The sequence below is a fragment of the Mesocricetus auratus genome, unplaced genomic scaffold (assembly GCF_017639785.1).
Source record: "Mesocricetus auratus isolate SY011 unplaced genomic scaffold, BCM_Maur_2.0 Super-Scaffold_100014, whole genome shotgun sequence".
Lineage (NCBI taxonomy): Eukaryota > Metazoa > Chordata > Mammalia > Rodentia > Cricetidae > Mesocricetus > Mesocricetus auratus.
Genome location: NW_024429197.1, coordinates 22,343,909 through 22,369,858, shown reverse-complemented (window position 1 = coordinate 22,369,858; position 25,950 = coordinate 22,343,909). Strand labels below are relative to the sequence as shown.

The window sequence follows — 25,950 nt, the reverse complement described above, 5'->3', positions numbered from 1 at the left end:
GAGGCCCTGAAAGATTGGCCCTCACCTGTTCTTTTCTCTTTTCTAGTTGCAGAGAGTTTCTGTCAAGTCCTACGGTGCACTCTTTGTTCTAAAAGTCTCTATTTCCTCCACCTAATTAATTCCCTGTTGTTTCTCGGGTCTCAAGTCAAGGTTTCTGGAAGTCTTCCTATAGTTTTGTTTTTTTGTTTTTCTCTTTGACTCTTTGGGGGCCCTCCACCCAGCTCCCAATCAATCACATGGAAACTTATTTTTATGAATGTCTGGCCTTAGCTTGGCTTGTTTCTAGCCAAGCTTTGTAGTTTTGTTTTTCCAAAATAGAGTTTCTCTGTGTAGACCTGGAACTTGCTCTGAAGACCAGGCTGTCCTCAAACTCTTAGAGATTCGCCTGCCTCTGCATCCAGAGTGCTGGGATTAAAGGCATGAGCCACCACTACCCTTCTTTGGAACTCTAATCTTCTTAATCCACTTACTTAGAAACTTCTTCCTTTTTTACTGAGCACTGAGTCCATTGTTAGTTATAGATTTACTGATGAGATTCCTTTCTCTTTCCTGCACTAGACTTGAGAACCAGATCCATTCTTCCATAAGGTTCTCACACCCAGCACAGAAGAGGGAGGAGAGAGGGTCCTCAAAGAATACTGTCCTGGTACTTCACGACACCGTGAAAGCCTTGGTTGAGTCTGAGCATCTCTTCATAGGATGGCTCTGGGAATTAAGTTCATAGAAACGTTCATGAAAGTGCTTTGAAAACTGAAAGTGCCATTGAAATGGAAGGTTTCCCTGCAGGGCCAAATCCTCAAGGTGCAACCTTGCCAAGGCCTCTGCTCTCAGCACTATACAGCAGTGTGACCATCACACCTGACACAGACAATACGAGAGGAAGAACTAATTAGGGCTCATGGATTAACTGGGTTCAGTCCATTGTGGTAGGGAGGGCATAATAGAGCAGAACAGTTTAACTCGTGGTAGACAAAACACGACTTTTAAAGACACTTGTCTGGGGCCAACTTCCTGCCTGTTACCTCCCAAAGCAACCACTAAAATAGCATCCAGCTGAGGATCAGATGGCAAAATATGAGGAGGATGTTTCATGTTCTGTTCAAGCCGGAACATAGGAGAAGGGGGGCTCATGTCTTCCCTTCCTTTCCTGGTTCAGTGGGACTTCTGACCTCGAGGCTGGAGACTTCTCCTTTTCCGCACTGCTGGTTTCTGTCCAACCCTCAGGAATCTGCTCAACTATGCTCCTAGTTCTTTTGTTAAGTTTACTACGACGACGACAAGATGAAACACGAGAGATACATTAACCACAGAGTTTATTACAGGGCAGGAGAGGGAGAGGGGAGAGACGAGAAGAGAGCAAAAAGGGCGTAAGTGGACGGGGGTCTGTCTTTTAAAGGGTCCTTTGCACCTGCGTGCAGACTAGTACTTATGGAACCCTGGGCTGACCAGAGTACTGCCTGAGTACATCCTGCTAGGTGACAGGGACAGGCCAGCATATGCCTGAACCTTTCAATCCTCACAGAGAGATGTTCCCTGATCTCCAGTCTAGGCTTTTCCTGTTGGGTTGTGGTGACTGTGTATTCATTTCTTCCAAGGCCCTTCACAGTTGGTTACTGTGGACCTCACCTTGCTTGACTGAGGATTCCTTGCAATCAGGGACCATGCTTACTTAGTTCAGTGTGCACCAAACATGGAGCACAGTGATGGATACTCAGGAAGTTAGGTGACAACACCTCACTTGAAGGAAGTTTCCTCCTCCAATAACTGCTTCCAGGGATTGCTGGCAGACTTGTCACAGGTTCAGATGGGCGGATTGGTGTGGGGCAGCCACATCCTTGAGAAGGCTGCTCCCTTTCCCTCCCCTGAGTACCTTCAGTGTGACTGCTGCTTCTGTCCTCCTTTGGTTTCATCACCAAGTTCTGCAGAATCACCCCCTCTGATGTGATGTGTCTAGGTTTGCCACTAATCAATGTTAGCCTTTGTCTCACTCCCCAGACAAATGCCATTGGTCTCTTCTTCTATTCCATGTGTTGTAAAGTCACCCTTCAGGAGAGTCTCACCTCCTTCACACCTCCACACCCCCAGCATGTGAGGCATGGTCTGAGAGAGGGCAGCATGCCTGGACTGACGACTCATAGGGCACAGTGTGAGCTCTGACGAAGAATCCACGGGCTGGAACCTCACTGCTTGCCTTACCCTGTCCAGCTCTGAACCTGCAGGCTCCTGGTGTGCTCTCCCAAATATGCCTTTTCCTTCAGGACTGAGGTTTGTTTAGATGCAATCGCACTTGACCTTTGGACCCCCTTCTTCTTTAGCACTGTCTCCTTGAGAAGAACTAGGCAGGGAAGAGTGAAATATGTGTGTATGTATGTATGTATGTATGTATTGGTACACTGCTCTTGCAGAGGACCCGTTTCCAACAGCCTTGTCAGATGTCTCATAACTGCCTGTAGTTTCCAAGAATCTGACACCCTATTCTGTCCTCCTCAGGAACCTGTATGCATATGCACATACTGCCCCCATGTAAATAATCAAAATAAATACCTTTTTTGGCTTTTTGAGACAGGGTTTCTCTGTCCTAGAACTGTCTTTGTAGACTAGATTGACCTCAAACACAAATCCACCTGTGTCTGCCTCCCAAGTTCTGGGATTAAAGGCATGAGCCACCACACCAAGACCTAAAAATAAATCTTTTTAAAAGCATGGCATAAACCTGGAATGATGGTGCACATGTTTATTTCCCAGTACTCAGGAGGCAGAGGCAAGAGGATCTCTATGAGTTGGAAGTTATTCTGATCTACATAGAGTTCAAGACCAGAGCTACAGAGACCTTGTCTGAAACAAAACAAAACAAAACCACCAAGTAAATAATAAAAATGTAAAGGTCTAGTGTATGTCTATGTGTGTATGTGTGCACATGTGTGTGTGTGTGTGTGTGTATAGAGAGAATTCACAATCTACAAATTCACCCTTTTTAGCTGCAATCTAATGTATATTCAGAAGGTTGTATAACTCACTACTACTTAATTCCAGAACATTGTATCATCTCTAAAAATTCATGCAATTTGTTTTAGTAGTTACCCCTCTTTAGACAAGCCCACCTGTCCCTCTCCCTGATTCCTCCATCTCCTCCCTCCTCCCCCAACCACTACTAACGCCTTTCTCCCTATGTTTGTGCCTGTTCTGCACATTTCACATAAATGGAGCCTGACCATATGTGGCTTTTGGTGCCTGAATTCTTTCACTTAGCATGCTGTTTTCAGTCCATCACTCTGTAGCATGGATCCAGGCCGTATTCTTTTTCTGACTGATCACAGTTCACTCATGGGCAAGGATATGCTTGTCAACTGATGAACATTTGTTATGAATAGATTGCTATGAACATTCATGAGCAACTTTGCAGCATCAATAAATATTTGTATCAATGAATAAATGAATGTATGACAACCCATATTTCATCCTATATTCTTTATTTAAAATTTAATTATAACCTATTTATTTACTTAGGGTTTTTCAAGATAGGATATCTCTATGTAGATCAGGCTGACTTCCAACTCATAGAGATCCTCCTGCCTCTGCCTCCCAAGTGCTGGAATTAAAGCCATGTGCCACCCTGCCTGGCTTATACCATCTTTTATAACTGATTTTTGGCAGGTCTGGGCCGGATAGTTCAGGCTGAAGAATACCTATCCCAAGCCCGGTGGACAGTCCTCAAGTCAACTGACTGTAGTAACGCCACTCATTCTTTACTGCATCGGAACCTGGGCCTTCTCTACATAGCCAAGGAGAACCATGAGGAAGCCCGTTACCATCTGGCTAATGATGTGAGTGAGCTCACTTACAATCCCTGGATACTTCCAGAGACAGTTCCATTCAGTGTTTCCATAACTGAGCATTTCCCTAACACTTACTGCTCATGCTGACCATTTTGGGAGCAGCAGCAAGAACTCATTTCTAATGAGCCCTGTTCAGACCTTTGGACTTCCTGGCTATGCAAATGTGGCCAGGCCCCATCTTCCCCAGGTCTCAGTTGTCTGTGGCTAATCAGGGACACTGGCTAAGAGAAGTGCAATGCTTCTGTTCCCTGCTCTGCTGGTTCTGTGACAAATTATGTAACCTTTTCTTTCACACATAAGACACAACTCATGAAATGGTTCCAACCACATTGGTGCATTGCAAAGATTAATAATAGAAGACTGTATGCACTGGACTTTGTGGCTATTTGTTAAAATAAAATTAACATTGCTTCTTCAGAGTGGCTATTAAATTTAAATGAGCTAGATCTATAAGAAAGTCCTTACAATCTATAAAACTGTACAAATGCTAGAGAGGAGGAGTGATGTTCTTCTCAAGCTAGGGCGATCCTAGTAAAATTTTTGGATAGGAAAATATTGATCAGCGTTCCTGCACCTGAATTCCAGATTAGGTTGGGTCATCCTGCGAGCTTCAGGGATCTTTCTGTAGTGTCTCCACTCACCTGTCCTCCAGGCAACCTTCCCTTTGGTTGCCTGCCTCTGCACGTGCCTTAGACTATCTGAACCTCAAGGCCATCTTCTGTGCAACTTCCTGCCCTGGGAGATGGTGGATGCCATTGCTGTCTGACTTTGCTAGGGACTGAAGACTGAGAAGCACAGTAGAGGAGAGGAGGGTAGGAGGTATAATGGGGGAATCGTGGGTCGGGGTGGGGCCCAGACAGTTTTGACAGAGGCAGTCTGCAGTCCTCTCTGGACACAGCTCCTGTCCAACTGCCATAGCTCTAGCCCTGACTGCTCTTTGTTACCTCTGCTGTCTCCTCTTGTGTTCTGGGGTATGGAGATGGTAATAGCTCCTTGCCATTGCTGTTCCTGGTGCTTCATTAGGCCTCTTGCATTTGTAACCCTGCCACATCTCCAGTAAGTCTTCCATTAAACTAACTTTGGGCAGTCCTTTAAGGTGGTATCTGTTTATATCCAAATCCTTAACCAATACCGTTTTGCCTTGAAAGAGAAAGGGTCTTACTACCCACCCTGGCTGTCCTGGAATTTGATATGTAAACAGGCTGGCCTTGATCTCAGAGATATCTGCCTTCTGGATGCTGGGATTAAAGGTGTGCACCACCATGCCTGGCAACTTTTCCTCATTTTTATTTGTTCTCTACCTTTTATATCCTTCAGCTGATTAAGCAGAGGCACATTCTGTCTTGTGCTGAGCCACACAATTAGGAATTAAATCAAACCCAAGTTTCTTGAGCATGTCACACACACACACACACACACACAGATAGACATACATACACAGAAACAGAAAGACAGACAGACACTTTAGCACTAGACACCACTGGGTTAAATCTTGAACATTAAGCTATCTATCTATCCATCTATCTATCATCTACACACACTCACATATATATTTGTTGTTTTTCTTTTGAACGGAGTCTTACCATGTAGACCAAGCTGGCCTCAAACTCACAGAGGTCAGCTGCTTCTGCCTCCCAAGTTCTGGGATTAAAGGTTCATGCTACACCAGTATCTAGACATAATTTTTGAGACAAGCTCTTATTATATACTTCAGGTTGATCTTGAACTTGCCATCCTCCTGCTTCAGCCTCCTGAGTGCTAGGATTGCAGATGTTTGGTATCACACCCAGATTTCCCTCCTCTTCTTTCACATAAACTTCATGGATACAAACTATAGAGTTACCCATTTTCATGTATGCATGCCAGTAAGTTTTAGAGCATTTACAGAGCTGCACAATCAAGTTTTTGGAACATTTCCATCACTCCAAAGACTGCTATTTGCAGTCATTTCCCATTCAAATGCCAGCCCCAGGCAGTCGGTTTCTGTCTCCAGACTCTATAGAGGGAGAATCTGAGTCCTGTCCCCTTGCATAGCATTTAGAGTCCATTCATGCTGCTGTATGATCAACAGCTGGTCCCTTAATTGTCAAGCAGTCCACTGTGTCTGGGCTGCAGGTTACTCATCCACTCAAGACAATGGCTGTTTCTGCTCTGGGACTGCTATGGATGACTGTGACAGATGTTTGTGAGCCAGTTTCTCTGTGGACATACATGCCCATTTCTCTTGGGAAGGTATCCAGAGGAGGAATTCCTGGGCCACACAGCAGCTGCATGTTTAGCCTTTTGAAGATCTGCCTAGCCACTGCCCAGAGGCTGCACCATTTTTCATCCCTCTTAGCCATGTCTGCGGCTTTATTTCCTTACCAGTCTTGCCATTTTCTCTTTTTAAAGAGAACACCTTTAATCCCATCACTCAGGAGGCAGAGGCAGGCGGATCTCTGTGAGTTCAAGACCAGCCTAGTCTACAAGAGCTAGTTCCAGGACAGGCTCCAAAGCTACAGAGAAACCCTGCCTCGAAAAAGCAAAAATAAATAAATAAATAAATAAATCCATAATACTGGCTATTAAGCGAGATGAGATCGTTGTGATTTTGTTTCCCATTTCTCGAATGATTGTCAGTGTTTAGCATTTGTCACATGCTTACTAAACATCCCTGTGTCTTTTAGAGAAACATCTTCTCAGGTCCCTCTAGTCCATTTTCACATCAGGCTGTAATGTGTGTTCTGGACACAGGCCCTTCATCATTCACTTAATTTTCAGGAGAACTCAAGCACCCATTTTCTTCCTCCTGCAATAGATTTATTTTGCCAGTTGTGCATTTGGAACAGAAGACATCAGGACCTCTGGAGGCTACTTCCACCTGGCCAATGTCTTCCATGGGCTTAACAAAATGGGACTGGCAGACACACTGTACACAAAGGTGAGATGGGGAATGTGGGAACTTAGCACTGACACTTAGACCTGGCATCTTATAAGGAATCGGGATGCTCAGAGACAGACTGACTCGCGCCAGCCAGCTTACATAGCCTAATCTCAGAGTACTTTACTTCCCTCTTTCTCTAGTGCTAGAATGGGCTGATCCTTAGCATCTGTACTGATGGGGAATATCCTTCCAGGCGGGATAGAAACTTACATCTTCTCTGTAGAGGGATTCACAGAGAGCCAGAGCTTATGACAGGCTGTGTCACACCCTTGACACACAGCCAGCAAGGCAGTTGTATGGAGGTGTATAACAGAGAAGGAAGAACTTTATTTTTATTTACTTTTTATTTTATTTTTTCGAGACAGGGTCTCTCTACATCTCTCTGACTGTTTTGGAACTCATTCTGTAGACTGGACTGGCCTTGAACTCACAGAGATCCACCTGCTTCTGTTTCCCAAGTGCTAGGATTAAAGGCCTGTGCCACCACTGCCTGGCTGAAGGAAGAAAATTTTTTAATTATTTATTTTTATTTTATGTGACTGGTGTTTTGCCTGCATCCATGTCTATGTGAAGGTGTCAGAACCACTGGAACTGACAGTCGTGACCTGTCATGTGGGTGCTGGGAATTGAACCAGGGTCTTCTGGAAGAACAGCCAGTGCTCTTAACTGATGAGCCATCTCTCCATCACCAGTAAGAACTTTAAAGAGACACTTATTGCTGCAATGTCCTCTCAAATGATCAAAGAACAAGAAAATGTCTTAAAACTTTTTGTGTGGGCCAGTAGAATAACTCAGTGGGTAAAGTAGAGGCTAACAATCCTGACCCTGCATTTGATCCAGGACATGGAGGAAGGAGAGGACCAACTCCTAAAAGTTGTCCTCTGACCCCCACGTGTGTGTTGTGGCACCAAGGCATGCTCCACCACCGCCAAGGGCATTTCCAATTTCAGTGGGTGCTGGAATTTGAACTTGGGTCCTCATTCTTGCTTAGCAAGCATTTTATCCATGAAGCTTTCTCTCCTGCCTCCCAATTCTTTTTTGTGTAAAAACTTTCCAATAAAGAAAAATGCCAGTTACTCATTCAGTAGCAACTGTGATAGAGGCTATTATACTGTGATAATGTGTTGGGGAAGTCTTATGTCAATAAAGCACTATTGAGCCAATAGGGAACCAAGATAGGAGGGACTAGGAGTCCAGAAGGGCTCTGGGTAGGAGAAAGACGGAGAGTTGAGATGTACCGCCATGGGGTAGGAAGCCCGGAAACTTCTCCAGTAAGAGACATACTTAGATTAACAATTATGGGGTAATTACTTAAGTCAGAGCTAGCCAGTAAGAAACAAGCAAGGCCAACAGCTTTATAATTAATATAGTCTCCTGTGTGTTTATTTGGGACTGATGCGGCTCTAGAACCAGGCTGGCGGGAAGGCTTCTCTCAAGGAAAAAAGCTTCCCTTTACAATAATGGACTTCTATTTTAGAACCATTATTAGAAAAAGGTGTTTGGGCCAGGTGGTGGTGGTACACACCTTTAATCCCAGCACTTGGGAGGCAGAGGCTGTCAGATATCTGAGTTGGAGGCCAGCCTGGTCTACAGAGCAAGTTCCAGGACAGCCAGGGCCACACAGAGAAACCCTGTCTTGGAAAAAAATTTGGCATTTTGGTGTAGCTGAACACCAGTGAACTTTGGAAACAGGCAGACCTGGGTATGGAGCCTGTGTTGGTAACTTTTCTAAGCCTGAGTGTATTCACATGTAAATGGGAGTAGTAAGTAAATGCTTCTTAATAGTAGCCATTGACCTGACACCCTGGCAGGGCTGCTCCCACCTTATGCACATGCACCAGGCCTGTCTGGATTCTCAGGGCTCCTTCTGCTCCCATGCACAGTGAGCGTGAGGGCTTTTAGACTCAGGAAACCAGGCACTGAGCAGCAGGTTCCCAACTGGCTGGCCCTTGCTTGACCATCACCTGCTGATCTGATCATCCTACTTTCCCAACAGGTCTCAGAGATCTGGTATACGTATTTGAATGATCACTATCAAGCCCTCTTACAGGCTCGTTCCCAACAAACAGACTTACTGGGCAAACAATTTGTGAATGACACCGGCCTGGGTAAGTGGTAGGTCTCCTAGAAAGTGGAACAATGTTCCTCTCCAACACAGAGGTCTTGCCTCTGTGTGTTTTTACAGAGCCCACTGGTACCACCTTCCCCATTTTGCAGATGAGGAGAAAAATGGAAACAATGGGATCAAGGAGCTTGTATCAATGTCAGGAAAATTTCTGACCCCTGCCATTGCACAAAACCCTCAGGAGGCTGATAAGGGCAGACTTAGAGAAAGGGGGAACCCCCACTAGACCCTGGTGGTTTCTTCCTAGTGTCTATCTCTTATTTGTTGTGCCTCCATGGTACATAAGCCCAGGGATGGTCCATGCAGACGTTGCCTTGTTGATTCCTCCTGACACCTGTCCTCCTCCTTTACAGGGCGGTAAGGTCCTTAGTAGCAGGGCCAGACTTGATCCATCTCCATCCTTGGGCCTGCATAGGGCTGCATATTGGGTAGCACTGAATGGGGCCATGCTCTCTGAGATGGTAAAGAGATGGGAGATCTAAATTTCTACTCCAAAGTCACCCCCAGTGCAGGTGATACAGAGCCCATCTGCAGCAGCAAACACAATGTGACAGGAGTCCCAGAATGAGGAATAAAGATAGGTGGGTGGCACTGAAAGGGTGACTTTGAAGCAAGATTTTAAGATAAGGTTTAGACATTTATTAACTTTATTTGGTTTTCTCATCAGGAAAGTGGTTCATATTGTAGTAGAAACATGGCCATGCATGGGTAGCCATGCTTAGCATCATGGGTATGTCCTTTTGCCTTTTTCTTTAAGCTTATCACTTAAATATATGCTTTTAAGTACAGGCTATAATAACTCTACAATAAATGGTGACCAACATAGGAACAAAAACCAATGGGAAGAACTCATCCTTAATCCCAGCACTTAGAGGTGGAGGCAGGGGAATAGAAATTGAAGGCCAGCCTGGACTACATATCAAGTCTAATAACCATATTTCAGCAAAACAAAACAAGGAAAAAAATCTCTGGGGGAAATAAGCAGGCTCAGCTGTTGTTGGCCAGCTGTCTGCAGGAGGACCGAAGCTGCTGTGACTGGAGTGGTGGCTGAATGGGGTCCCAAGGAATCTGTATCAGGAACACAGGGGGTTCCAGCCTCTGAAATAGATACCTTAGCAGTTTGGGAGCCGTGGTCTCTTCCATACAGACCTGCTAGGTGAACTGGAGAGCTGCAGCCAGCTGTCCTCCTCCCTGACTCCTGCCACTCTCACTGTGCTGTGTCCTGTTTCCACTGGAACCTCTGTGAGGAGGCTGCAGCAGGCTGAGTGTCTACAGCAAGGGCAGATGTACGTGTGTGCGCGTGCGGGCGTGTTGTGTGTGTGTATGTGTGCGTGTGTGTGTACGTGTGTACAAAGGCGGCGTGTCCCATGTAGCCAGCTCCAGCAAGCCTCCTGTTTCTGTTCCTGCCCAGCACTGGGTACAAGCCAAGCAGCCATACCTGGTTTTCCACAGGACTTCCAGGTATCTGAACTCAGGTCCTTGTGCTCACACAGCAAGCTTCCTTACCCACTGCATCTGTTAAGGCTCTAAGCCACCGAGCCCCCCCTCCACTCCCAACTGCCACCAGCCTCTAAGGTCTGTGTTCCTTTCCTCCTCTTGCAATGCAGATGAAGCCCAGGAAGCAGAGGCCATTCAGATCCTAACTTCAATCCTGAGCATTCGAGAACCTACTTCCAGCAAAGCACCCCAAAAGACGGTCCTCGTTCTGAAGACCCTGAGCATACTTTACTATCTGATGTTGGAGTGTTCAAAGGTAAGCTTCCCCAGAAAAGCTGTCTAAATGGGGAGATCAAATCATTGAGCAGTTCAGTTCAGCTGTGTATTGCCTGCAAACCCCAGGGCAAGCTTTCACTCTGTAACATTGCCAGTGCAGTTGTGTACTGGACTCTGGTTTTCTTCTCCCAGGGGGGCATTTCCCAGGGCTGCATGGGGGAACTGGAGGTGGGGTGGGGATAGTGTCAGGAACCTGCTGTGTCCTTCTGAAGATGTGGTGGAGACTAAAGTGGCCACTGTCCTCACCCCCTGCTGCTGTGGGATTTAGGCAGACAGGAACTGCCATGCAACTGTTAAAAAGGATGCCAGACACTGGCCGAAGCCTATTACCTGACTGTCATGTTTAATTCTTACCCCTTCTTTATAGATAAGGAAACTGAGGCGCAGAAAGGCTTGATTACTTTTCCAGTGTCTTATAGACCAATAGTGATCTATTTCAGGCTATTGATTGATTCATCCATCAAATATTTATCAAGCATCTACCACTTAAAAGGCTTTCTGCCAAGAATGGAGCAGACATTAGCAAACAAGTCACTTTTCTGTAGAACTTGGGACTTCTGGGGAAAGGGAAGCTACCATAATCAGACAGATATGTGTAATATCATCTCAGACAGTAAAAAGTGCTATAAAGAAAAATAGAAGAGAAGTGAGCAGCGTGAGGAATGCCACACTGCCTCCTCGTAACCTCTCTTCCCCTTCCCTTTCCTCCACAAATTTTGTTGAGCACCAGGGACCTGGTGTTTCGGAAGGGGTCTGGAGGAGCTTAGAGAGTGTGGCAGTGAAGCTCGGGGCACTGTGGGAGCACAGAAGAGGGTGCTAGTTCCGGAATTCTGGGAGAAATAGTCAGAGAATAGGACAATATTTCCAGAGAATTTTCAAATTGCCATCGTCTAAAACCTCTTTTGTCCAGGTCAGGGTCCGTTTTGGGGTTAAGTCATTACTCCAAAGCATGCTAAGGATGTTAGGTCTCCTGAAGGTTTAAACTAAAAAGACCCATCTGTATGTCGAGATTTAACAACTCATTTCCTTCATGTCTTTCTTCCCTGTCTAAGACTGCCAAGACCCACCTTCCTCATTTGATTCCCCTTGCTGGGATAAACACCATGACCAAAGGCAACCTGGGGGAGGAAGAGGGTTCATTTCTACCTCTGCTTCCAGATCACAATCCATCACTGAGGGAAGTCAGGGTAAGAACTAAAGCAGAAGCCATGGAGGGATGATGCTTACTGTTCACACTCATATACAACTCAGGGCCACAGGCTCAGGGATAGTTCTACCCACAGTGGGTGGGTCCCCACATCGATCTCCAATCAAGACAGTCTCCCATAGGCATGGCAAGAAGTCAATCTGATCATGGCAATTCTTCACATGAGCTTCTCCCTTCTCGGGTGACTCTAGATTATGTCAAGCCTATGCTAAAAACTAACCAGGACAGCTGGCGATGGTGGCACTTGCCTTTAGTCCCAGCACCCAGGAGGCAGAGGCCAGTGGATCTCTGAGTTTGAGACCAGCCTGGTCTACAGAGTGAGTTCCAGGACAGTCTGGTATACACAAAGAAACCCTGTCTCAAAAGGAAAAAAAAAAAGAACCTAATCAGGACACCCCTGCCACCACCAATACTTCCAGTTCCTCTTTCCTGCTTCCTTTGGTTCTTTTGCATGCATTACTGCTTAAGATTCTGGCATAAGTGTAGATGTGGTGGTGCACAGACATAATCTCAGCACTCAGGAGGAAGAGGCAGCAGGATCAGAAGTTCAAGCTCATCCTCAGCTACACAGTAAGTTTCAGACCAGCCTGGGCTATGAAAAAGCCTGTTGTAAAAAAATAAAAAATGATATCATCATACTTTATTATTCACCGTGTGTATTGTCTTTCCTGCTCTGTGTAAGTTTTACAAGGACACAGATTTCTGTGTATAGTTGGTCCTGGAAGATAGCAGCTACTCAGAAAAGTGTTTAGAAGCAAGGACGGAGAAAATAGGAACCAAAGGCCGCCCTGAAACAGAGATCCCATGGCGCCTTTGCCCAAGCCTCTGGGCCCAGGGTCTCTAGGATATACTGGTGACACCAGTGACCTCTCTGCCCTGGCTGGTCCCTGGCTGGAGACCCTTTGTGGCTCTGACTCTGCTTTTCATGGAACTCGGTGGTTAGTGAGAGAAAGTGACCAGTTCCCTCCTCAGTTTCTGAACTAAACACGAATTCAGTTTCTTTTCTTTTTTTTTCCGAGACAGGGTTTCTCTGTGGCTATGGAGGCTGTCCTAGAACTTGCTCTGTAGACCAGGCTGGCCTCGAATTCACAGAGATCCGCCTACCTCTGCCTCCCGAGTGCTGGGATTAAAGGAGTGTACCACCAATGCGCTGCTCAAATTCAGTTTCTTAATGTTATTCTTTCCTGGACCACTTCCACATACCACTGAAATTCTGTTTCAGGCAAAGGAGTATGCCTCGAGAGCCCTCAGTCTAACTGAGGAACATCTTGATGTGCAGGAGCAGAGTGTTATTAAAGAGTTACTGAATATCATCTCAATTGAGGAAGAGCAGCCCCTCACCTAGAGCACAGTGCTGGTGTGCCACTGGGGCTGGGGCCTGACAGATGCTCAGAGGCCCTCTGGCCTGCTTCTACTCCTCTCTGGGACTTCCCGAGCCTATTAGCATGTGATGTAAAGAGTTTGGGGCACAGTAGTCAATAAAGCTGTTGTTTATCATGACCGTACCATTGACTTATTGTGACTTTGTATGTCTCTGAGTAATGTTTAGTTACATCACTAAGATGGTATTATAATTAAACAATAAATAGTTCATCATGTTCCCTGCAAGCCTCTCCCCTCCCCCATGATGTGTACTTCTTTACCAAGTGAGGGGATGGGGGATATTGGAGCAGAGTCTCTCTGACCCCAGAATTAAGTTAGCATTAACCAGAAAAATAATCCATTATAATCCCTAGAGCAATCATTGAGAAAATAATTTAAAATAGTTAAAAGTTAACAGATGGCTTAAAACAATATACTTAGAGGAAAAGAATGCAGTGACAGTGGGACAGAAGGACACAAAGATTGTGAAACACAAAACAGAGACAAAGCATAGATGTAAGGGGGTCAGCAAGCACTGGCTGAGACACCATTTGAAGCAAACACAAGGCATCCATACTGTCCAGAGCAGACCACCCCCTCAAAACAAACCTGTAATGCAGAAGACAGACTGGGGCCTCATACCCAGACATGCCTAAAGCAAAAGAAAAGAAGAATGGAGTGGGGGTTGGGAGGAGGCCTGGGGGGCAGGGGAGGGAGGCAGCTGGGATTGACATGTGAAGCAAGCTTGTTTCTAATTTAAATAAAAATATTTTTTTTAAAAAAGAAAAGATCAGGTCTCTAGTAGCACACACACACACACACACACACACACACACACACACGCAGAGACACACACACACCTACCTACCTTCAGGACTTTAGACACATAGCCCATCCTGATTCACTTCCCTAGGTTGTTAGAGTTTACAGTTGCCTGGCATAGTGGCACTCACCTTTAATCCCAGCACTCAGGAGGCAGAGTCAGGTGGAACTCTTGTGAGTTCAAGGCCAGCCTTGTCTGAAGAGAGTTCTAGAACAGCCAGGGCTATATAAACAGAGCCTGTTTCAAAACAAGAATCTGCTGGTTTAAATCATTTTGTCTGACAAATTCTATTTTTCTCTTTCTCTTGGATTGATGATCTGGTTTTGGTTTGTTCGTTGTTTTCCTCGTTGCATTAAAAGGTTTCCTTGTATTTTATTCCTCTCTCTCTTAGTTTGTTGTGTTTCTGTGTTTGTAGTGATTACCACCAGAAACTTAAGTATTAATCTCTAAATCCTGTCAAAATCTAAACTCTGTTCAGCTCCAGAGGTTAGAGCCGCTCTCTGTCACCGTAACTGAATATTCCTGTGTAAAATCTGCCAAACTTGTGTTTAAGGCACCAAGGTGAAGAGTAAAAATGAAAAGAGCAAAGGTAAGAAGAGAAATCAAGAAAATGAGAAAACCCTCCGGGTGTGGTGACACAGGCCTTTAATTCCAGCACTTGGGAGGCAGAGGCAGGCTGATCTCTGTGAGTTCAAGACCAGCCTGGTCTACTGAGTGTGTTCCAGGACAGCCTCCAAAGCAATACAGAGAAACCCTGTCTCGAAAAACAAAAACAAAACAAAAACAAAAAGGTGAAAACCCAACTTGGGATTGTGGGACTCTGGTGAACTGTATCCAACTTTGGGGAGACTTCTAGAACCACTGCCATTGAAATAGATAAAAGAGCCTATACCCACGGCCTTTTTACACTGGGAGCTCCACATGGAGAAGTGAGTGAGGGCCCCCGTCCTCCAGAGCAGTTTACTGCAGTTAAAATGTCTGATTCCAGAATTGCCCTGAAATCTGGCTATGGAAAGTTATCTTGGTATAAATTCAGATGGACTTTTTGGGTGTTCAGATACAATTGGGCTAAGAGACCAATAGGAATCAGTGTCTCTAGATGGGAAAATGCCTTTACTGACTTTATTAGATGTTATGAAGTAGGTGATACAGAAGCAAAGAATAAAACAGCAGAAGAAATGATAAAGGTTAGATCCTGTGCTGAAAGAGAAGCCAAGAGTAAGTCTAAGGTCTAAGGCCAACATGGGCTACATGACATTCTGTCTCAAATAAAAAAAATTAAATTCTGGTCTGAAAAGATGGTTCCTTGGTTAGGAGCACTCGCTGTTCTTCTGGAGGAAGTGGGTTCAGTTCCCAGCACTCACATAGGACTTCTCACAACTGCCTCTATCTAAGTCTAGTTACAGGGGCTCCAACACATTCTTCTGGATTCTGCAGGCAGGGCATGATTGCATGGTGTACACTCACACAGACACAGAATAGATAAAAACAAAATAATGTTTTTCCTGTTTTTATGAGACAAGGTCTCACTATGCAGTCCTGGCTGCTGTGCAACTCTCTATGAAAACCAGGCTGGCCTCAAACTCACAAATGTCTGTCTCCTGATTACTGGGTTTAAAGGCATGTGCCAGCACACTGGGCCCCAAAATGAAGATTTAAAAACAAAACAAAGCTTAAACTTATTCAGGAATCATCTCTCCGGCAACATACAAAGTCTTTTCACAGTATCTTAGCCACATTTACCTCCTCAAAGCTTCTATACTGACATGTATCTCAAATAAATCTTAAACCCACATCCTTATTATTATTTTATAAATCCTCTTGTTCTTACTTTTCATACTTTCCATCTAGGCTCACATTGCTGATGAATCATTTAGTATTTTCTATAATGAGGTCTGCTGATGGCAAGTTCTTAGGTTTTCTTTCCTTTATTAATCTGAAATCTTTTGCCAACATCTTTTGGCTCCTGGTTGAAAATTATTTTATTTTCATTATGTGATAAGCCACAGAAAATAATCCCAATTCCAAAGATCTTCGTCAAATGTGGTTTACTTGATCCCAAAGACTATAACCAGGTTGGAAAGAGCAGGCACTCTGGTGATACTGGGGCTCTTGCTGAGTAGCTCAGTTTCCTACCAGATCATCATGTCTTTCCTTTGTATTAAAATCTTCAGCAGCAAAAAAAATTTTTTTAAATATGTTTTCAAGGTAATTGCTGAGGGATTACCCCTGAAAGGGGATGGAGGTAGCAAATTCTTTTTCTGTTGCAAGCACACATGCACTGTTACAAATTACATCATGTCTGAGAACCTGTGTTTAGCAAGCTCATTCTGAAGAGTTGGTCTGCATTCTTACCATCTAACACTTTAAATGTGTTTCATGGACCTGTGCTGTGCCGCAGGGCCTCAGAGGACCACAATTCTACCCAAATGGCTTCACCACCCATAGGCTCACCATGTCCACTGCAACTCCAGGTACAGGTGAAGTGATTCTGTTCACAGTGACTCTGAGGAACATCTTTCAGGCACAAGAGCTCACACGAAACCAACATTTGGCAAAGAAGTGTTCCAGAAATGATGGAGAAGCATTATTTGAGTGACAGCATATACCAACACATGCCTCCTCTTCTTCTTTTTTTTTTTTTTTTTTTTTTTTTTACGAGACAGGGTTTCTCTGTATTGTTTTGGAGGCTATCGGTCCAGCCCAGCCTCAAACTCACAGAGATCTGCCTGCCTCTGCCTCCCGAGTGCTGGGATTAAAGGTGTGTGCCACCACCGCCCAGCAACCTCTTCTAATATCTATCAGATCAGTGGCAATGTGGTGGAGGTTTTTATTTCATGTTTGTTCATATGCAAATACAGTTTCAACAGCTAATGAGATGGGGCTGGTGGAATAGTGCATGAATAAAGGGATTTGCCTCCAAACCTGACCACCGGAGTCCTGTCCCTGGGACCCACATAATGGAAGGAGAGAACCAATTCCTTTGACCACCACACCTCTACACACACAACTTCTTAGTATGTGCACCATGGCATGTGCATGCACATTTACACACACACACACACACACACACAATGGGTACATAAATAAATGCAATTTTACAAGTTTTAAAATAGCTAAGGCCGGGCAGTGGTGGTGCACGCCTTTAATCCCAGCACTTGGGAGGCAGAGCAGGAGGATCTCTGTGAGTTTGAGACCATCCTGGTGTACAAGAGTGAGTTCCAGGACAGTCTCCAAAGTCACAAAGAAATCCTGTCTCAGAACCCCCCTCAAATAGCTAATAAATAGATAAATAAGCAGCAGTCAGCTTTTAAAATCATAATAACAAGGTTATTAATTGAGCCATAATTATATAGTCTGAACACTGTTACTTGCTGGCAAATTTTTGTCAGGATTGTGGATTTCCCCAAAGATTTTAATAAACAGGGTTGGGAAAAGGGAAAAAAAAAGCTTGTAGTCTGAAAATTAAGTTTCACTTCAAGAAACAAAGTTGTATATAAGGAGGAAGTAGGGAAAGAGAAGCCAAAAATAACCAGTACAATTTTTTTTCTGGTCTGAGCAAGTGGCTGGCATTGTGCACCTAGGTGAAAAGCCCCAGGGAGAAGGGACAGAACATGGACACTGTTGGCATATTGTAGCTTGGAGATACTTGTGAGACAGTGAATTAATGAGGGGTAACTGGATATTCAATGTGACATTATGAGAAGGACCAAGAGTTCGAGAGAGAAATTTGAGATTGTCACATGCATGGTCATGAATACTGCGGGAACAGACAAACACTTAGGGATGATGTGTAGACAAGGAAGAGAAAAGCCCAAGCGAGGAAACTGAACAGGTGATGGAGTTGAGGCAGTGGAACCTTGGAGGCTGACACATGCTCTCAGAACTCCCATGATGCCTTTCTTCCCCCCAGATCCCACCTCTCGACTCTGTGTGTCTTTTCTGCCACAGGGGCTTTATCACTTTATCCATACATATCTGTTGTTTTCTGAACCTTGGAAGTAAGTTGCAGATATGATGCCATCTCAGCCCCCAATATATATCTTATATAAGAAGAAACAAACCAAGTGCATTTTCTTAGTCTCATCAGGCAGTTGACATATATCCGATACTATGCAGTACAACACAGACTATATTCACATTTTTCCAGTTTGATTATCCTAACTGTGTCTTTGATAGCAAGAAACACCCAGCTGCTAGATTTCTCAGGTCAGGAATTTTAGGACTGACAGGGTAGCACTTCTCAAATGTTCTCTTGCTCTGAGGATTTCAGCCAAGGTAGGCTGATAAATGAAAATGTAAGGTCCTCAGGAGACTAAAGAGCTGTGAGTCACTGAGAAAAACTAACCCAAGTTTGGTTGAAGAGCATGGGGTATGGGAGAAGTCACTCTGAGTGACAGCAGTGGCCATTGGAGAAGCAGTGGGTACCAGTGAGACAGATGGGTGGTACAAGGAGCAGGAACCTGGGGGGGGGGGTAGAAGAGGACATCAGGATCAAAGGAGAGGCCGTCATCTCAATGTCTTCCTCCATGGGGAGGTGATTGTAAAAAGGTCTCTCTACTGGTCCCCATTCTACCTATTTCTGTCAGAGCCACAGACAAGTTGGCCAGGCAGCAATCGCTACTCTCTCCTAATACCTCTTGCCATAACAAACCCACTGGCCTACACTGGAGCTCTGTGCAGCTCTGGATGTCTGGGGGAACCAGAAAACAAACTGTCAAGGGCTTATTGTTGATGTTGTCACATGTGACCATGGCATACAGAAACTTTTTTTTGAGACTCCTATTTCTAATTTATGTGCTTGGGTGTTTGCTTGAATGTTTGTCTATACACCCTGTACAGTACCTGTGGGAGCCAGAAGAGGATATAGGATCCCCTGGGGCTAGAGTTGCAGATGATTGTGAATCACTGCACGGGTGCTGGGAATGGAACTCAGGTTTGTTTATTTATTTATTTATTTATTTATTTATTTATTTATTTATTTATTTATTTATTGGGTATACAGCCTTCTGCCTACAGGCCAGCAGAGGGTACTAGATCTCATTCAAGGTGGTTGTGAGCCACCATGTGGTTGCTGGGAATTGAATTCAGGATCTCTGGAAGAACAGTCAGTGCTTTTAACCACTGAGCCATCTCTCCCACCAGGAACATTGCTATTTTAAGAGCAATGGGTGCTTGTAAGGACTGAGTCATCTGTCCAGCACTCCGTCCTTTTAGGAGAGATTCTCTCTTGGTAACTGGGGCTTTGGAACAGTGAGGAAAAAGTAGAGGAGGGAAAGTGGAGCAGGGTAGCATCTCAGAGACAGAGTGAATGAAAAGAGCTCATTCCAGGGTAGCATCTCAGAGGCAGAGTGAATGAAAAGAGCTCATTCCAGGCCCTGAAGGGACAGACAACCATGAGAACCAGTACATGGGATACAGAAAGCCTCTCAAGCAGTCGCTCTCCTGAGACCCGTGACCTGGGAAAGTCACATCTTCAGGTAGGTTCTTGTCACTTTATTTTCTAGTCTGTGCTGGTGATCCACACACAACATGAGCCTCAAAGAAGTCCCTTGTCCAAACACAGAACTAAGATGTCAGATTAGAAACCTCATTGACGAGCCTTGGTGAAAGAGATCTGTGGACAGCAGACACAGGCTCTGTCCCTGCAAGGGACAACTGTTGCGTAAATGAACTTAGCAAATCAGGATATCTCTGTGGGGAAACAGGCAGGAGCTGCTGGGGATTTTATTGGGATAGTCTCATCAAGTGTCTCCGGCAAGGTCAGTGCTTCAGGAACAGTTGGACAGTTGACGACTGGATTCAAGAGCAGAAGATTTTGAAGCAGAGCTTGGTAGGTATGTCTGACATCACCTTACCACCACCACCACACCACACCACCACCACACACAGAGACACCAGGGAAAACCAATGGAAGAGCTTCGGCAAAGCCTGGGACCTGGCTAGTCCAATGGTCTCTACACCTCCATGGTCAGAGAGTAAGGGATGAAGAGTGACTCTGGGAGGATAGGGCAGGCTTAGTGGAGACCAGCAAGGGCTCCGTCCACCTTCTCCCCAGTGGTATTACCAAAACAGAGATGCATCAAGGAGGGACAGACCCACACAGCTCAGCACAGGCGTACCAAAAGCCACAACCCAAAGTGAATTGACATCACAAGCACTTGTAACTCCAGGGGATTCCCCTTCTGGCTTCTATGGGCACTGCACCCACATGGCATTCAGTGGCCCCAATACATACATATACAGAAACGAAAATATTAAGTCCTTTCTTAAAAAGATTTTGGCTGCAGCGGCTGATGCTGGCCCTGACTCTCACCTCTTCTTGAGCTTCTGATCTGCCTGCAGATGCTGGGAGAAGCCTTAGTTCAGGGACCGCAGAACTGTCACCCTCAACATTCTATCACAGCTCCTCCCAAGATGCCTCTTGAAGTGTTAGGCAAGAGCAGTCATGATGGCCCCACTGGCCTGTCACAGTTCTCTGGGTGAGCATAGAGACTCTCAATCCTCCAGGACCCCTGGCTGCACCACACTGCCATTTTAAACAGCTTTTAAGTCTCCCACGCGGTTTGAATTGTAATTCACTGTCAGTGCAAGAGACCATGGCGAGCAGCCCTGACAGGCTCATACCACCTGCAACAGTGTTCCCGCCCCATCGTCTTGACAGCAGGGAGCTGTTACAATTCAGACAACACTCTGCGTTTGAAAGGAAAATTACGGTTTTTCAGAAGGCAGCTGGTGTATGAGTGAATAGGATGAAGTCTCTCTGAAGCATCCCCCTCATTTTATGATATGAAAATAATAAAATGAAGTCTCAGCATGTGACTCTTACTTAAAAGGACGTCCAAAAGCCGCAGAGCACAAAGACGAAGGAGGAATTCTGGTCCGCAGTAATAATCTTAATAACAAAGCAAAGAAGAACAAGTCATTTCAGACTGATTTCTCCTCTGTTGGGAGAGTTAACTTTGTTACTGCTGTAAAACCCGTTTGCAAATGAGCTCTTCTATTGGGCCTAAGAAAGGCTCGGATGTGAGGCCCAATGTAACCTCCTGAGCCTGGCTAGAGTTTGCCTGTCTCTAACCTGTAACCTCCACGTGGGGGTGACTCAGCCAGACCTGATGTAAGATTGCCCCCTGCCTGGCTACCTGCCTGCTTGGTGGAATACTATTGGCCCTTAACTCCCTACCTTACCCTAGCCTAAGATTCCCATCCCCTACCTCAGCCCTATATAAGTTCCTGCCTGTTGAAATAGATTGAGATCCTGCTTCGACAGACTCCTGACTCAGTGTGTTTTTTCTCCCCGGTAACTAATGGGGGGAGGGTCTGAGTCTTTGACACTCACCATCCTGCTCAGGGGAAGAGACCGGCTGGACCGTTGGGGGGGGGGCTGCTCTACCCGTAGGGAGGACCCTGCACTCTTCAGTGTCCCAGTTAACATCTGTTCTTTCCTTACAGCACACTTTCAGTTATACAAGGGAAACCCGCAGCGGACTCTCCCCAAGGGAACTTAGCTGAGTGTTTTCCACAGGGGAGACTGCATCTCATGAATCACTCAAAACTTCCCAGGCAAAGGAAACAGATTTTTTTCCCGCCGCATGGGAAAAACACAGAAGGTAGACAGAATCAGCAGAAAGCACCATTGGCCAGGAGTCCACCTGACTTCACGTCAGTCACTCAGGTTTCACCAGGTCACTGGCTTCCGGAAAACCTGCACACACCCTACCCACCCTGGAACTGAGACATCCCTGTGCCTTGTATGTATTTTCTTCCCTCTGTTACCCAGTGGCACTGGTGTGCCAGCCCTTGGAAGAGACAGACTTGATCTGTGGTGTTTGCCCGTTTCTGTGATGTAGATGTCTCCACCACCCTGTATTCCAGTGAGGCAGGGAAGAAACACCGAATTGTGTTTCACTGAGTCATATTTCCATAGCAATACAAATAACAGCAAGGATACAGATAACAGTGAAACAATTGTGAGGTTTGGGGGGTTTCTACATTTGCTTGCTTTATTTTGATACAGGGCCTCGCTGTGTCTTTCTACATGGTCCTGCACTTGCTATGTAGACCAGGCTAGCCATGAACTCACTGAGCCATCAGCCTCCCCCCTGAGTACTGGGATTAAGTTTTTGAGTTTGAATATGTATTAGCTTGATTTTTTGAGGCAGGATCTTCAGTGTAGTCTGACCTTGAAGGTAGCCCAGGATAACCTGGAGCTTCTGAGCCTCTTGCTTCCACTTCCTGGGAGCTGGGATCACAGATGTGGGCTGTCTGGTTTTATGCAGTGCTGGGGATTGAACTCGGGACTTCATGTATGCTACGTAGGCACTTTACCAACAGAATCACAAATAGCCTCTGTTTGCAACACTTTTTAATCATAGACTTACACAATTTGATCATAACTGGTGACTGTGCTTAATAACATCTCCCAGACTCTGGAATGAAAAGCAATCCATTCTTGTGGGCCAGGACTAGCCAGCTTTGGCACATCACAGCTCTGGGGACCTCCAGGTAAGACTAAACACACTAGGCACCTGCCTAATCTTGCCTACACACACACACACACACACACACACTCATCAGTTCTCCAGTCACCCAGGCTCCCTCATTCTCCCTTTATGAGATAGCAGCCCTCCTTCTATATAGGAGATTCTGGGAGTGCCACTGAGGACCAGCCGAAGACAGCAGCATTTTAGCTTGCTCTATGGGTTGGTCCCATGCCAAGTCCAGATGGTGCTATTGTACTGAACCACCAGCTTTCTCTGCATAGCCCCCTCCCCCCTCCTACACTCCCCTCACCCTGTGTTTGACAGGTTTAATGCAACTCCCTGGCACCTCCTCTGTCCATGTGATGCAAAGCCAGCAAATCTAAGAAGAGCCAAGAAAACCAGGTGCTAAATCATGCAAGGCCAGGCTTCCCGGCAGCTTCCAGCCTCCCCGTGTCCCAGGCAGCCTTCCCACCAGGATCTTTCTAAGCCATGTACATTCCCCATGGCTTGCACTGTTGTACCACACAATCTCAAGGATGGATGGAGCCTTCCAGACATTAAGCCGGAACCACAGTCTGCTCCAGAAGCCGTCCGCCCTGCCCCCAACCCCTGCATCTCTTTCTCTCAGCTGTAAGCTGCACACTGCCAGCTTTTATCCCTTGGCGCTCAGCCCTGATCTGGGAAAGGCACTGCCTCCGATTGCTCACAGTGGGGAAGCCAGAGCGAGGTACCCAAAGAAAGCCAGGCCCGCGGCAAAGTGCTTCACATTCAAGATTGTGTTTATTGGTCACATTTACAGCTGACATTTAGTAAGATGTGGTGGCTGTGCCTAGCGTCCCACAAGGTTATCTGGCACCGTTCACTTTAGTCCCTGTCGTCTTCCACAGGTGTACCCAAGAGCTAGAAGTGCACATGGCTTCTGTGGTGTTAACCTAATCAGTGCAGGGAGAGTGAAGTGTGTCACCTTCAGAGGAGTCACGCAGGTTCCCCTGAGAGAAGGGACTATGTTGCAGATAATCTCTTTGAAAGTCACCACAGTTTAAGGTGAAATGTTGACAGGAATCAAGGTAAGACAAAGAATGGCTGAATTCAGAAGCACGAACGGATTTGACTTGTTCCAGGGAGTGGAGACAAATGCCACATCGAAGAAAGGTAATGGAGATTCCCCTGTGGTCTGTGAGAATAATGTTCTGTGTGGTTATCCTTGCATTGCTGCAGTCTCTGATACACACACACACACACACACACACACACACACACAGAGAGAGAGAGAGAGAGAGAGAGAGAGAGAGAGAGAGAGAGAGGCACATACACTCCATTTAATGTTGCTGTGTGTAGAAATGGAATGAAACTTTATGCTTTAATGGATACGGTGTGGGGACAACACTATTGCTTAAAATGAGGTAGCAGGAGCTTGGGACCAGCAGGTGTTTCCAGAACACAAGTCCTACATCCACATAGTGCTGTGGCCTGGACAGCTGGCTCGTTGGCATCGAAGTACTTGACCAGTTGTTCAGAATGGAAAGGGTAGAGGGTGGCATTGCAGACAGTGCTAGCTGTGTGGAGGAACAGAGTCACCTTCGGCAGCATGCTAGGTCCAGCCTTGCTGGTGACTGGCGAAGTCCCTGGTTTCTGGATCTCTTTTGCAAGATGGAGAATATACTCATCTCCAGCCTGGCTCTCTGGGATGACCCTTCTAATGTTACAATGGAGTCTCAGAGTTTGTGAGGTTACCAAATAGGGTTGGAAAGCTAGTTTTGTGTGGCAGTCCTATGTGATGGTGGCATAGGAACTGCATCTTTAGGAGGAAATAGGAAAGCTCGAAGGAACTTAGTTCAGACTGAGCTGTGTGAACCTTAGGAGAGTGTTGTAGAACAATCTTTTTGTACACTGTGAATATGTATTGCTCTCATTGGTTTTTATAAAGGGCTAAATGGTCAGTAGCTAGGCAGGAAAAGGGTAGGCAGGCCTTGTGGACAGAAAGAGAATGAGGTGATGAGGAAGGGTGGAGACTTGAGGAGACTCAGAAGATGAACATGCCATGGTAAAAAAAGTTACTGCTACATGGTAGAGCATAGATAAGAAATAGGGTTGCTGGGCATTGGTGGTTTACGCCTTTAATCCCAGCACTCGGGAGGCAGAGGCAGGTGGATCTCTGTGAGTTCGAGGCCAGCCTGGTCTACAGAGTGAGTCCAGGATATCCTGCACAGCAATACAGAGAAACTCTGTCTCAAAAAACCAGAAAAAAAAGAAATATGGGTTAATTTAAGTTGTAAGAGCTTGTTAGTAACAAGCCTAAGCTATCAGCTGAGCATTTATAATTAATAGGTCTCTGTGTGATTATTTGGGAGCTGGCTTATAGGACAGGAGAGGAGGTGCCAGGTTTCATAGATTTGGAACAGTGACTGGCCTTGTTGGAGGAAACTGTTAGGATAGTTTGTCTTCAAGGATGGTCCTTCAGGGAAAAACTTTCTGTGGTGTTTTTGAATGAGATATCCCTTCATCACTCTCAGGCATTAGAACATGTGGTCCCCTGTTGGTGGCTGTTTGGGGATGCTTGGGCAGTGTGGCCTTGTGGGGGAAGTGTGTCACCGGGAATGTGTCTTGAGGGTTCATTTTGAGTACAATCTCTCTGCCTTGTGTTAAAAATGTGATTTCTCAATTTGTTCCTGCCACCATGCAGGTGCTTGCTGCCACACTGCCCTGCTGTGATGGTCCCCCTGGAGTCACAAACCCCAAATAAACGCTGCTTTCTGTAAATTGCTTTGGTCATGATGTTTTGTCACAGCAACATAAAAGTAACTAAGGCATTTCTTAAAGCAAGTATCTACATGAACTTTGAGTCCCTAAGACAACAGCAACATCAGGGTTTTGTTTTTTCAACAATGCTTTTATATATTTTTTATGTGTACGGGTATTTTTCCCACACCATGAGCATGCCTAGTGCCTGCAGAGGCCAGAAGGGGGTGTTGGATCCCCTGGAATTAGAGTTATAATTGTGAATACCACATGTGAATGCTGCTAATTGAACCCGGGTCCTCTGGAAGAGCAGCCAGTACTCTTAATTGCCAAGCTATCTCTCCAGCCGCACCACCAGTATTTCTATCAGGATCTAAGAACATGGACTTTGAGAGCAGTGACAAATAGCTGTTATAGTGTCCTTAAAACAACTGCCCAGACCACCACTAAGCAGAGGCCATACCTGTGAGTACAGGGACATTGTCCAGCTGTGCCTGGTGATGAAACCACTCCCCACTTCAAGCTTTGTACACTGTATTTTGGGACTTGGTCGGTCCTAGAACCCACTTTGTCCCTCAAATTAGCTGCTTCCATCTTTCCTATATTTGCAAGGTGTCCTTACCATGACTTAGGCCATTTTCTCTCCTTTTCTCTGTAGAGATTCTGATTTCACCTCTCT

General features: G+C 45.6%; 1 protein-coding gene and 1 pseudogene across 3 annotated transcripts in view; both read left to right on the top strand.

Moving 5' to 3' along the window:
- Zmynd12 (zinc finger MYND-type containing 12) overlaps positions 1-13,369 on the top strand; it is a 28,644-nt gene extending 15,275 nt beyond the window's left edge. For all 3 annotated transcript variants that reach the window (XM_040756763.1, XM_040756762.1, XM_040756764.1), the window contains exons 4-8: positions 3,655-3,824; positions 6,634-6,756; positions 8,756-8,867; positions 10,492-10,637; positions 13,087-13,369. In XM_040756763.1, coding sequence (XP_040612697.1) covers positions 3,655-3,824; positions 6,634-6,756; positions 8,756-8,867; positions 10,492-10,637; positions 13,087-13,209 — 674 coding nt within the window. In that variant the 3' untranslated portion in view covers positions 13,210-13,369. The remainder of the gene's footprint in view (positions 1-3,654; positions 3,825-6,633; positions 6,757-8,755; positions 8,868-10,491; positions 10,638-13,086) is intronic.
- LOC101838801 lies at positions 13,361-15,284 on the top strand (annotated as a pseudogene).
- The last annotated feature ends 10,666 nt before the right edge of the window (positions 15,285-25,950 follow it).